The sequence below is a fragment of the Hibiscus syriacus genome, unplaced genomic scaffold (assembly GCF_006381635.1).
Source record: "Hibiscus syriacus cultivar Baekdansim isolate YM2019G1 unplaced genomic scaffold, ASM638163v2 tig00000329_pilon, whole genome shotgun sequence".
NCBI lineage: Eukaryota > Viridiplantae > Streptophyta > Magnoliopsida > Malvales > Malvaceae > Hibiscus > Hibiscus syriacus.
This window is the reverse complement of record NW_024061782.1, coordinates 2,749,892-2,764,609: the sequence shown is the minus strand read 5'-3', so window position 1 is coordinate 2,764,609 and position 14,718 is coordinate 2,749,892. Positions and strand designations below refer to the sequence as shown.

Genomic DNA, 14,718 nt, shown 5'->3' with positions numbered 1-14,718 from the left:
TTAAGCAATGGATCATATTTGCAAATTTTTAATTCTTTGCATATCATTTGAATTAAGAAACTCTGTAAACGATTCAAAGTTATGAATCTTTGACGAAGTAACATGATTTAAAAACAAGGACTTTGACCTTATCCAGAATATACCCTCAAACACCATACCCCGCTCTTGGAATTAACCAATATACCCTTTTCCTTTCATAAGATGCGGACAACACGGGGCATCATTTGCATATGACAATTACTATGTTTTTTATTTAAGACTTTCAATGACTATGATGATCTTTACAAATGAAAATGTCGAGTAGGTGAATCCAGTTTAGGTCAGTTGCTTGAAAATTGAACTCTAAAGATAAAATTTTTGACTTTCAACAAATACCTAGGCTATAACAGGTTCTTCTTGACAATCTTAAGAAATTAAATCCGTAAAAACTGAGCTATTCCGCTAAGGCAATTGGTTATAGAGGAAACTTGAAAGCCCTGGCCTTATGAGTAGATTACGTTCAAACCATGACATTGCTCGAAAACTTGGCAATTCGGTGTTTGCTCCACTGCTTTTGTCAGGCTGAAGACTTTGTGATGAGATGAACCCTTCAGTTAAACCTGATAAAAGTGATTATAATACTAAGCTGTCCCTCTAAAGCAATTGGTTGAACGCCCCGGCTTTATGGATTTTGCTAGCCAGACAATGGCAAAGTAAATGAAATTTATCTAAAAAAGAAATTTTCGGTAATGTTGGACTAAGGGAGTTAAGGAACACTTGTTATAGTTGACTACACACAAGCACTCAAGAATTTCATTTTTAGACCGATATTTTTTGCACTGCCTTTGTTGGAAGAGCCTACAAAGCTTGAACAAATGAAATATTTCAGAGGACTGAGATAAAAGGTCTAGTAATTGATCATGCTAGTTGCGTCATTTTGTCCGCACCCAATTAAAGTGCCAAAGCATGTTGCGATATTTAAAAAATGACATTTTTTACCAAAAAACCTTAGAAAGGAGGCTAACCTAAAGCCGACTCGTCCCTTTGAACATTTGTCAAAGATTTGTAACTCTGAAAGCGTTAAAAGAGCTCTTGATTCCTTTGATATTTTTTGAACTCACATTTGCAATTTGATTCAATTGCGAACAATACTTTACAACATTTTTATCATTTCTCTCTCCTGAAACAAGAAAAAGGAGAAAAACGTTTAAAACGTTTTCAAACAGAACAATCTCAGATATGAAATGTCTGTAAAGCCCAAGCTCGAGAAGCAAATGGGGCACGATCGATTCCATGGACCAGATTGGCAGGCAAAGCACGAGACTCCATCCAAGAAATAACACATAATTTATTCATGTTGCATGCATCTTAGACATACTTAGGTGCATCACATTCATCATTTTAGCATACATAATTTTGCAGCTTTCAGAGTCAAGCTTCGACTTCAGGATGAAGGTTACTCGACTTGCAAGCACCTTTAAAGAACGATGGTGTAACTCAGCAGCAAGAAGCTACACCTCAACCGACTTTACATAACTACAGATCTCAGAACCAATTTCAGATGGGTTCGAGAACCAATTCAGATCAAATCTAGTTCGGTTCAAACTCACCAGGAGCAACATGTTTTCAGTTAACACTTTCAAGCCAGATTTCAATTCCACGACGGAAGATATCCGGCTGTCAGAATTTATCAGTAGGTTTTCCCAGACCAGCTTAGGGGAACCACCGGAAGAATCATGACCGTTTTCGACCCGTAAAGGGAAGCCATTTTTAAACAAACTATTTGTAGCTTAGCTCAAGGCCAGAAGGGCTACCTGCCACCAAGACCTTCGAGTTCGACTACGCTCAGCTCCAAGGCACATCATTTGCAGAATAGCTTAAGTCGAGAAGGGCTATCTGCCAAAGACCCTTAAGTTCGATTACACTCAGCTTCAAGGGCATAACATTTACAGCATAACTCAAGGCTAGAAGGGTTATCTGTTAGCAAAGACCTTTGAGTTCGACTACGCTCAGCTCCAAGGCACATCATTTGCAGAATAGCTTAAGTCAAGAAGGGCTATCTGCCAAAGACCCCCAAGTTCGATTACACTCAGCTTCGAGGGCACATCATTTGCAGCATAACTTAAGTCGAGAAGGGTTATCTGCCAACCAAAGACCTTCGAGTTCGACTACGCTCAGCTCCAAGGCATATCATTTGCAACACAACTTAAGTCTACAAGGGTTGTCTGCCAACAAAAGACCCCCGAGTTCGATTACACTCAGCTTCGAGGGCACATCATTTGCAGCATAACTTAAGTCGAGAAGGGTTATCTGCCAACCAAAGACCTTTGAGTTTGACTACGATCAGCTCAACGGCACATCATTTGCAGCACAACTTAAGTCTACAAGGGTTGTCTGCCAACAAAAGACCCCCGAGTTCGATTACACTCAGCTTCGAGGGCACATCATTTGCAGCATAACTTAAGTCGAGAAGGGTTATCTGCCAACCAAAGACCTTTGAGTTTGACTACGATCAGCTCAACGGCACATCATTTGCAGCATAGCTTAAGTCGAGAAAGGCTATCTGCCAAAGACCCCCGAGTTCGATTACACTCAGCTTCGAGGGCACATCATTTGCAGCATAACTTAAGTCGAGAAGGGTTATCTGCCAACCAAAGACCTTCGAGTTCGATTACACTCAGCTTCGAGGGCACATCATTTGCAGCACAACTTAAGTCTAGAAGGGTTGTCTGCCAACAAAAGACCTTTGAGTTCGATTACACTCAGCTCCAAGGCACATCATTTACAGCATAGCTTAAGTCGAGAAGGGCTATCTGCCAAAGACCCCCGAGTTCGATTACACTCAACTTCGAGGTCATATCATTTACAACATAGCTCAAGGCAAGAAGGGCTATTTGTCAATAAAATTGTCGAGTTCGACTCTATTCAGCTCAACGATACCTCAATCACACTACTGTCCGGCTGCAATCAAAGTTTTCAAAGTCAAGAAGAACACCTGGGTTAACCGTGCCTTAGTGACAAAAAAAATCGCTTTCCGACAGCATAGCTTAAGTCGAGAAAAGCCATCTGTCGACAAAGACCTTTCGAGTTCGATTTCGTTCAGCTCGAGGGACTATCTACCACATGATTTGGTCAATGAATTGCTTCCCATTCGAATTTTTAGCCAAGATCTTTAAACCGAGAAGATAACCAAGGTTGACTATGTTTGGGCAACGAGAAGTCGCATCTCGATTTAAATTTCGAACTACGGTTTCAATTCCATATCATTTCGAGATGGACTTGACTTCGCGACGAAGGAGCCATCCACAGCTCAAATTCGACAGGGAGTTATTCCTAATTCAAATCAATTCTCAACTCTATCGAATGAAAATTTGTGTCCTTTTTGTCTTTGCCCTATTTTTCGTTCCACGAAAAAGGACAAAGAGGGGCAGCTGTAGACACCAATTTTCGTCCATTTTTTTATATATATATTATATAGTTTGAAATCATTTTGAAAATTATATAATATATGGTTTTTATAAAATATTTTGAAAATATATAATATATAGTTTTTGAATTTTTTCTAAATATATATAATATATAGCTTTTAAAAACATTTTTGAAAAACATATATATTATATAATTTTGAAAATTAGTTTCTAAATATATATTATATAGTTTTGAAAATTAGTTTTTAAAATATATATATTATATAGTTTTGAAAATTAGTTTTGAAAATTATTTTTTTAAAATATATGTTATATAGTTTTGAAAATTAGTTTTTAAAATATATATATTATATAGTTTGAAATCATTTTGAAAATTATATAATATATGGTTTTTATAAAATATTTTGAAAATATATATGATATATAATTTTTAAAACATTTTCGAAAACATGTATATATTATATAGTTTTTGAAAAATATATATAATATATAAGTTTTTAAAACAATTTTTGAAAATATATATTATATAATTTTGAAAATTATTTTTTAACATATATATTATATAATTTTAAATTATTTTTTATTATATTAATTATTATTATTATTTATTATTATTTATTTTATTTTATTTATTACTTATTTTTTTTTCTTTTCTCATTTTGTCCCAGGTCCAGTCCAATAGTCCAGATAACGGGCCTGAACCAGCCCAAACAGATTAGGGTTTCTTGCTTAAGGGAACCACACAGTCAGCGCCGCAAAGAGGGAATCAAAGGGTCTGGTGCAAAACGGCCGGTGGAAATCCCGGGACTGACCCATCCCGGGATAGCCGGTATCACAAACGACATGCACGGGGAAACCGGAACGACCCCCTCATTTCGGGGCCAACAACCACCCCACCGGGGCTATAAAAGCCCCCGGTGAGACATGAACAGGGGAGGCCAACTACGAACAAGCCAAACACAAACCATCAAACCAGTCCATCAAAGCAAGATAACAGTACCCACGGTGAACACATAAATCACCAACACCACAGTACCAACGACTAGAACAGGAAACCACACAGGAACGGTATATCACACAAACCATCATAGAGACAACCATCAACAGTGATACCAAACAGACAGCCAACAACAAATATCGAGAGCCACAAAAATACCACAGTACCAACAGAGTAACAAAACAGAAACATAGAACCCGCAACTACATCAAACATCAACAAAAAGAGATTCGAAGCAACAGAAAGACCAAAGCAAGAACATTCCAAACAGCAAGGAACAAAACCCAAAAAATTCGGTTTTGGGACTATTCGGAAGGAAGCACGGTCGTGGGGCACCCAAAGGTCGCCGAAAATCGTAAAGCCTCGTCGGAAAGAAGGTAAAACTCGAGGGTTTTTTTTTAGATCTACTCCGATCGGTGAAGTTATTGGGGGTATAGGCTTCGGGTTAGTGTTCGCGGCGTGGAGAGGATCATTTTGGTAGGCTCGGATTTATTTTGCCACCGCTAGCGGTGGCCGGCGCAGCGGAGGTGGCAGTCGGAAATCGCCTGGTAGAGAGAGGCGAGAGAGTTGGTTCTCTCATTTCCAGAGAGAGAATGCAAGAGGAGAAAATGAGGGGGGACGTGAGGGATTAAGCCCTGTTTTGGGCTTAAATACTAATATCAAAACGGCGTCGTTTTACCGAGGGTCTCCTGCGTATTTTCTCAGCCGGTTAAACTATTCCACTGGTGCTTGTGATTTGTAAACTTTACGGTTTGATCACTGGGATAAAATTTTGGTACTTTCGATTTGGAGTTCTAATTTCATTATGCCTACATTTTAGTCATTAGCATATATTTTTTTTCCTTTTCTAATTTCATTATTTTATTATTTTTATTATTATTATTTTTTTTCACTAACCTTTACTTGTTTATTCTATATTATTATTGTTACATTAATATTTTTTTTTCTTTTCCTTTAATATTTTTCCCTTCATATTATTATTATTTTTATATATATTATATTTATTTATTTATTTTCACTTTTGTTTTTTATTATCTTCATGCATTTTCCATTTTAATTCGATCTTGCATTTCACGACAAGTCTAACAGTTCTATCTTTTTAAGGGTCAATTTCAAACTAATCAAAGGTAAGTAGTTTGAGTCGAATTTTTAAATTTTAATTTAATTTCTTAATTTTCGCAACTAAGACAACCGACAAATTAATTGGTACCGAAAGGGCAGTTCAAGGGTGCTAATCCTTCCTTGACCGCAACCGACTCCCGAACCCGACACGTTTCTGGTACCACGCAGATCAAGTAAGATGGTGTCCGACCCACCTAAATTTGTTTTAAAGTGGTCGGTGGCGACTCCTAACCCAATTAATCTAAGTCGAAGCCCAATTCCGAGGCCCAACCCGAAAGACGGTTCCGACAAGTGGGATGGAGTCTAAATCCATATACCATATCTTCTTTGATTGTGTTTTCTCTAGGGACATTTAGTGTGTTGTTATGAGATTGTGTGGACTGCAGAGAAATGTGTTTGATTGGTAGGTTGAGACTTTTTGGGTCATTCAGGTTCTGGAGGACAAGTCTTTGATCACTGTTACTTTGAAGTTGGCTTGAAATTCCTATACCTGTTTCATTTGAAGGGCGAGAAGCATATTCAGGGGAAGGATCTGCTGAAATGTAATAAGGATGCAGTCAAATGTAGATTGTTAGGCGAACCTGTAAACGGGGATAACTTTATTAATTTTAATCTTTGTATAGATTGAGGTGATATGGACTTGCACTGTAAAAGAGTTGTTTTGCTCTTTGTTTTTGTTGTTGAGATGTATTTTTAATAGCAGTTTACTGTTCTTCGGATTCATATTTATCCCAAAAATTACTAAAATATTCGTGTTTAATACATATAAGACTGATCGTAATGAGACTATTGAAAACTCTAATCTTTCAAAATTTAAAAAAATTAATTTTGTTCATGTAATTATATATTCATATCTGACACGAATCTAGAAAACTCAGTCAAATATTTCCATTAATGGAACCACTCCGAAAGGCCATAAGCCATTCTTTCCTTTGCCACCTTGCTGTAACCATTCTTTTTAGCTCCACTCTTTATTGAAAGAATATTTTGAAAAGCCTTAGGAATTTTTATTATACAAAGGGGTGCGGTTATGACATTAAGACATGCGAGACCACAGGACAAGAATTACAACATTAACATTTAACAATGAAACAATACTTGTGCCTTGTTCTGGTGGTGTCCGCCATGCTTGTTCCTTCACCATCTGTTGCTTCTTCTAGAACCCTTCAATCGACAAAGAAGACCCGAGATGCGACCGAGGAAGCCATTCCTGAGGTTAAAAATGTTAGCATAGGTTCAACTTCAAATCCTGCCGAAGATAACAGCGATCGGGTTTCATCGAAGCTGCAAGCGGCAACTACGGATTCCAGACCGAGCAAAAAAGGCCCTGGTCACTAGTACGAATCTTTCCTTCGGATTTATGTTCGTTTTCGATCTTCTGGTTTGTAATTTCTCAGGACTGCAGTGTTGGTCTCTAGCGTTGGTACATATATTATATATGTAAGTTGTCTATGTAGCTGAATGTATACATATGTAGCTGCAGATGTAATAAAAATATAAACTTCCATTTATCTGGCATCTTCAATTCTCAATTGGGAGAAAACTTCACTTCCTGTTGGGACAGAATCTGAGTCATTCTCACTTACTATTGACATAGACATGTCATCTCTCCCGAATTCGGCAGTTGCAGAAGGTAAACGTTCAAGGACATGCGACGATAACATAATGGAAGCATTCGACGTGCTGTCCATGTGTGGCTCTTGTACAACTGCGGTTTGCTGAAGCTTTAAAGCATACTCCAAGTCCCATGCCACATCACTCATCGTAGGCCTATCAGATGCGTCATCTTGCAAACATTTCTCTGCTATCTCTACAAATTTTCTTAATGAGTTGGGGTTGATCTGAGATCTTATGGATGGATCCACAATTTGATCTAGAAACCCTTTATTCTTGCAATGCATTCCCCATTCTGCTAGGTTCACTCTCTTGGAAGTTTAGGATCGATAGCTGGCCTTGCACAAAGCACCTCAAGAAGAACCACACCGAACGAATATACATCAGATTTTTCGGTCAGCTGCTGTGTTTTGAAGTACTCGGGATCAAGGTAGCCAAAAGTTCCTTTAATGCCTGTGCTGACATGTGTTTGATCCAGAGGGCCTGACCTAGAAAGGCCAAAGTCGGCTACTTTGGCTACGAGGTTGTCATCGAGCAAGATGTTTGTCGACTTTACGTCCCGGTGAATGATGCCCCCAGATGCACCTTTGTGGAGGTAATGAAGTCCTCTTGCTGCACCAATGCAAATATCAAGCCTTTGCTTCCAAGACAAGCAAGGTAGTTTTGTGTTATATAGATGATCCCTCAAAGTTCCTTTTTCCATCAACTCGTAAACCAGTATCATCTCAACCCTTTCATCACAATATCCGATCAAAGACACAAGATGACGATGTCGGATTTTGGATAAAACCATGATTTCCGTATGAAATTCCAGCAAACCTTGACCTGACCCTGGCTCGCTTCGTTTCACCGCCACTTTCATGCCATTCCTGAGAGTCCCTCGATAGACATTCCCAAATCCACCCTTACCGATCTTCAACTTCTTATCGAAGTTTTTCGTCGCCAGCTGAATCTCAATAAATGGTATCCTTAAACACAGGTTCAGGTTAGGAACAGGGGAAGCATTAATATTTCCCTCTCTGCTTAGTGTTGATAGTTGAGGCATCTTCAAATTACCGTGAGAACTTCCTTTAAGTTCAGGTAATGGTGACCATTCAAGAGTTTGATCAACCGGTTTCTGCTTCCTACGTTTTGATCTAATAACCAACAGACCTCCGAAGATGCAGACAAGAACTAGACCTCCAAAGACCGAACCAACCACAACAGAGGGAGACATCTGGTTCGACTTATCAGTCATAGGAACCAAATCAGCTTTCCCCATCATTTCCATAATCTCAACGCCATTTAGAAAGGCATTTTTCTGAGGGGAACTACTATCTGGCCCTATGGAGATGTTTATGAACCCTGAATCATCAGAATCAAGCACAAAGTCCATGAAAAATGGAGTTTCCAGTTCCACCACTTCTTCATAAGGATTTATTTTCAGGCTGAAGTCGCTATTTATATACAGAAAAAAACTAATGAAATTCAGCGCTGGGCTAATAATGTCGCAGAAATGAATCCGAACCAAGTGCTTAGCATTTCTAGGCACATCATAAGACCAGACTATCTTGGAGTCATTTATCATCTCCTTAGAAGTCTTGTATACTTGATCCGGCGCAATGAAATCGTTAACCATAGCTGAATATTTAATCACACCTGCAAAAACTTGGCTATTCATTGCAGTGTTTGGATCATTCAGGTACTTATCATCAGGAAGCCATGTTCTTAACAAAGTATCATTTTCGGGGGTGATTGTAGGGCCTCCAACATTAATTCTATGAATCGTCCGCAAAGCTATAGAGAGAAGGCCTTTGTAATCGTTGTTGTTTTTGGTCCGACTAACCTGCGTAGCATTATCAAGAATGAAATCCGGAGGAGCAGGGAAGACCTCGATGGCATTGACGAAAGCGAATGAAGATCCTTGTGGTACAAAGAAGATTAACAATTTGCCTCTAGGAATTCTGAAAATGAATTCCTTTGTTAGAGTAGAGCCGACACCGAGTTCTTGGACGGAGAAATTATGCAAGAGAAGAAGACCAGAAGTGGAAACATTGAAAACCGCTGCTGATACATCTGCAGAGTTGGAGAAATGAAGGCGTACCAGGTACGTGCCATTAGTATTGATTTTGAACTTATATGAAGACATGTGCCGGAAAATTCTTGCAGTTCGATATAGAGATGGCGTGTCTGATGCCTGGCTGTTGTCTGTGACAAAGCTGCTTCCCTTGGTGAATGAAACCGAATCAGAATTCGAGTCGCCGACGAAGGTCGTCCGGGAACTGACGTTTATGTCCATATTTGATCCACAGTTGATGAAATACTGGTCTGGAAGTGTGTATGCTGAAGAAAGCAGCTGATATGAGAAGAAAATTACCAGAAAAATAAGCAAACATGAAGAGTCATGGGGTTTATCACAGCGAAACTTTCCCATTGATTTTCAGTAGTTGCTTGAATGAAAGAAATCAAATGAATGATTGAAGATAAGTCAACATAGGGAATGAACCACAACATGCTTAGAATTATTGCACTGCGAAATTCTTTAAATGCCCTCGTAACAATAAGGATATTTGTCATATATTGGAGGACAGTTCAGGCATATACTGGGTCAATGGAAATAGTGCCATGCCGATGCAAGCTTAAAAGTATCCAAATGGATTTGTTTTCTTGCAATTTGGTCCCCATTCTAATCACATCATAAAACTATATAATTTTATATTGAAACCTTCCATTATCATTTCAGGAACCATATGGCAGAAATTAATTTATTTTAAATTGATATCTGTAACTTTAATATGAAAACTCTTCGTTGCATGCAATCACGGAACTCAGCATTATTTGTTGAGAGGATATTATAGAAAATATATATATTAATTAAAATATTTTATATTTTTAATCGATATAAAATTAAAAATTAAAAATTTAATAATTTAATTCAAGTCCTCAATTTAAAGAAGATAAAAAAATTGAACATAAATATAAAAAAATCCTAAAAAGATAAATAATAAAAATTGTATTTTCATTTATTTTAAAGTAAAAATAAAAATAAAAATTTTTAATTAAGTTGTTTCCAAATTTTAAAAGTAGTGTACACATTTTTTTTCGGATAACTAAATTTAATAACTTAATATATACACCGACTTAAGAATTTAATATATATAAATATATATCAACAATAAGCTGATATAGTGAGATGAGGTATTCAATCCCTTAAGTAAGATTAGAGGTTTAAATCTTGACGTTTGTAAATAGAATAAATTGAGTTAGCAGGGTCACCCTCACATCTGTAATACTTGATCCAGATCAATCAATTAATAAATTAGATACGAGTAATTGTACCCAAAAATATTATATATATATATATATATATATATATATTATTTAAAAAAATTAGGATAAAGTGTATTCGGTTCGGTTTTACACTAAAATATGTACCAAACCAACTTCGTGGGTTTTTAAAAATGGGAACCGAAACCAAAACCTAATGGCATAAAAACCACGATTTTTGGTTAAGTTCAATTCGGGTCAGCGGTTTTTGACTGTTCACTATTTTTCAAATTCAGCCTAAAAAATCAAATTTAAAGCTTAAATTAGTACAAATATATAAATTTAAATTTATAATAAATTTAAATTTATAAAAGAATATTATTAGTTTTAATATTTTATTTGTCATGGACTGCGAACTTGTGGGCAAGGTCGGCCCACAACAACCCACCTGTGGGGCCGCAACCAGCACAAAGCATACTACTCCCGTTGAGGTACCGGGGCCAACACCCACCAGGGTGCGACAAACGCAACCCAAGCGACCCACAAGGGCCACGCCGAGACCAAGGCTCACACAAAATCGGATAGGGTCAAGCCACGACCGCCCCAAACTACCGACACGCACAACCATCGCACAGCAAGGTCGTGACCAACGCCCACCAAGGCGCGCCTAGGGCTGAGGCCCATGCACGACAAGGTCAGCCGAAGGCCATAACCAACAAGCAATGGGATACACTCGGGGTTGAGGCCAACGCACACCGAGTGTGTGCCTATAACTGGGACGAAGGCACACAAGGGAGGCACTTGGGGCGATGACAACGTATATCGACAACACACAGGGTCGAGGCCTGCGCACAACGAGGGTGCACCGAGGACCGAGGCCAGCACCGATATTGGGCCTATCCATCTAGCAAAGTCGACCATCCCTTGGAAAACAAAGCCAAGGTAGCATAGCCCTTGGTCGAATATGACTCAAACATTAGAGTTTCAACTAGGGACAAAGTCCTTGTTTGAATGGGACTCAAGCATTAGAGTTTCAACTAAAGTAAAGAGTTTTACTTGTAGTTAGACTAGGAGTAGTCATGAGATGTAAGGGGACTTCAATATAAAAGGAGGCCTCTCCACCTCCATTAGATATATGAAATTTGGTGTGAATAAAATCAGGCATTGATGCCAAAAACTTTCCCACCCATGATTGCTTACGTTTTTCCATACTTTTTTATTGATCTTACGTTATACCAATTACAACCGAGGAGTTTAGGATGCCTTAGACGTCGAGCAACCGAGCAAAACATCTAAGGGCTGCACTGACCAACTAGCCTATAGTCTAGCCCCGTGTCAAGTGGTATCAGAGCCTATTTCGTAACCAGACGAGATGGCTACTCAAACCGGCGAACCAACAGCACCTGAAGGCGTCGAGACTCACAACCCAGAGAAGAAGCGAGGAACATCAAAGGACATGCTCGCCTTACTCCAAGGTAAGATCCATAAACTCGAAGACTCCGCGAGGGAAGCCAGGGAGGTATTGGATCGATTAATATCCATCGACTTGGAAAAGCTAGGGTCCTTGGATCTCGAGAAGCTTGAAGCCTTGGAGATTATCCATAAGGACGTGCAAACGGCACTAAACGGACTAGATGCGAAGAGTTCCCAACATGATGATTCTTTAAAACCCCAGATTCTGGCCTTAACACAAGAGGTCGAAGAACTTAAAAACCAAGCTCAGGGATCGAAGTTAAAAATCTGAAGAAGGAGATCGAGCAACTCAATACCGAGGTGGCCTTGTGCAAGGTTGTCGTGGATGGTAGCATGTTAACTAGCGCCCCCAGAAGCTTGGCCGAAGTCCCTAAACCAAAAATAATTAGAGGGACTAGGTCGACCAAAGACGTTGAAAACTTCATGTGGGATATGAATCAATACTTTCGAGCCATGGGTATCGAGGATGATACTGAAAAGGTAAACATTGCTTCTGTTTACTTAATAGATTTAGCACTCTTATGGTGGCGACGTAAGTGCACCGAGAAGAAACGAGACGACACCACCATGAGAACTTGGGCAGAGTTCCAAACTGAATTTAAAGAATAATTCTACCCCCAACATGTCGAGAACAAGGCTCGATCAAAACTAAGGCACCTTAGGCAGGAAAGCTCTCTAAGAGAGCACATTCGACAGTTTGTCAAGTTAAGCTTATAAGTCCCGAGCCTAACCGAAGAGGATGGGTTCTTCACCTTCATGGACGGTTTAAAGCCATGGGCCAAAAATGAGTTGGAAAGAAGGGGTGTCAAAGAATTGTCTAAAGCCTTGACAACCGCCAAATCCCTCATTGAACTTGGTGTTAAGAAACCAAAGCCTCCCAAATCAAAAGCCGAGGGTCATAGCAAGAGAAACCAAGATGAAGGCCAAGAACAAAGCACATCAAGTGATGATGAAGATCTTCAAAACATAAATCCTACTCACGCAACAATCCAAAGAACAAAGGAGATATCCAATCGATCTGTTGCTTCAATTTCCAGGAGCAAGGACACTTTACAAGAGATTGCCCCTACAATGAAAAACTCGCAGCCATTGCCGAAAAAGAAAATGATTCAGAGGAAGAAGTATTTAGACTTAGCTCAATTACAAGTGTTAAGCTGAGGGTAAGTTCCAAGCGATGAAAAGATCACCAAGGGAGAAGACCACAAAGGGTATAAAACTATCCACCCCAAGTCCCACAACATTAAAGCCGAAAAAAAGGGTTAATGTTCGTGAAAATCAATCTTGACAGACAATTCGAACTTGCCCTAGTGGATACTGGAGCAACCAATCTATTCATATAAAAAAGGGTCACCAAAAAACTTGGACTCAAAATCAATCCATCAAATGGACCAATCAAGACCATCAACACTAAAGAAGTTTCAATCATTGGGATGGTTCGGAAGGTAGAATTGAAGATTGGAGGATGGAAGGACAACATCGACTTCATGATTATCCCCGTGGATGACTTTGATTTTGTCATTGGGTTGAACTTCCTTATCCGGATCAAAGCCTCTATCATTCCCTATGCAAACGTCATGAACATCACGGATTCCCAATGGCAAGGTAATGTCCCGCTCATACAAAGTGATCAGGAAGAGACAAAGTCCTTAACAGTTATACAACACGTCCAGAATGCTCCAAAAAGGGTAAATACCACCTTGGGAACTACTCTTAAAACCACAAAGCAAGCCAAAGCAAACCTAGTGACGAGGATGTCGCTAGAACAAGTGGGGGAGAATGTCACAGACCGCAAACTTGTAGGCAAGGTTAGCCCACAACAACCCACCTATGGGGCTGCAACCAGCACAAAGCATGTTGCTCCCGTTGAGGTGCTGGGGCCAACACCCACCAGGGTACGACATACGCAACCCAAGCGGCCCACAAGGGTCACGCCGAGACTAAGGCTCACACAGAACCGGATAGGGTCAAGCCACAACCGCCCTAAACTACCGACACTCACAACCATCGCACAACAAGGGTCGTCTAGGGTCGTGACCAGTGCACACCAAAGAGCGCTTAGGGCCGAGGCCAATGCACGATAAGGTCAGCCGAAGGCCCTAACCAGAAAGCAATGGGACACACTTAGGGTTGAGGCCAACACACACAAGGGAGACACTTGGGGGCGACGGTAGCGCACATTGACAGCACACAGTGTCGAGGCCTGCGCACAACAAGGGTGCACCGAGGATTGAGGCCAGCACCGACATTGGGCATATCCATCTAGAAAAGTCAGCCATCCCTTGGAAAACAAAGCCAAAGTAGCATAGTCCTTGGTCGAATAGGACTCAAGCATTAGGGTTTCAACTAGGGGCAAAGTCCTTGTTTGAATGGGACTCAAGCATTAGAGTTTCAACTAAAGTAAAGAGTTTTACTTGTAGTTAGACTAGGGTAGTCATGAGATGTAAGGGGACTTCAATATAAAAGGAGGTATCCCCACATCCATTGGATATATGGAATTTGGTGTGAATAAAATCAGGCATTGAGGCCAAAAACTTCCCCACCCACGCTTGCTTACGTTTTTCCATACTTTTCCATTGATCTTACGTTATAGCAACTACAACCGAGGAGTTTAGGTTGCCTTCGACGTCGAGCAACCGAGCAAAACATCTAAGGGCCGCACGGACCAGCTAGCCTACAATCTAGCCCCGTGTCATATTTATTTAAATTTGTATTATAATAAATTCAATGCAAATGTGTTTTAGATACTTATTTTCTTTTTTTTAATTCGATTTAAAAGGCTTTCATATAGAAAAATCGAAACCGAACCGAATTGTAAATTTATATTTTTAAATCTCACCGAAATCGAACCGTAAATTAAAA

At 39.5% G+C, this 14,718-nt stretch overlaps 1 protein-coding gene across 1 annotated transcript; it reads right to left on the bottom strand.

Moving 5' to 3' along the window:
• Positions 1-6,531: 6,531 nt before the first annotated feature.
• LOC120173773 (probable receptor-like protein kinase At5g24010) lies at positions 6,532-9,569 on the bottom strand. The gene is given in 2 exon segments (XM_039180875.1): positions 6,532-7,447; positions 7,450-9,569. Coding segments are annotated over 2 exon segments (2,517 nt in total). The 5' UTR covers positions 9,554-9,569; the 3' UTR covers positions 6,532-7,034.
• Positions 9,570-14,718: the final 5,149 nt, after the last annotated feature.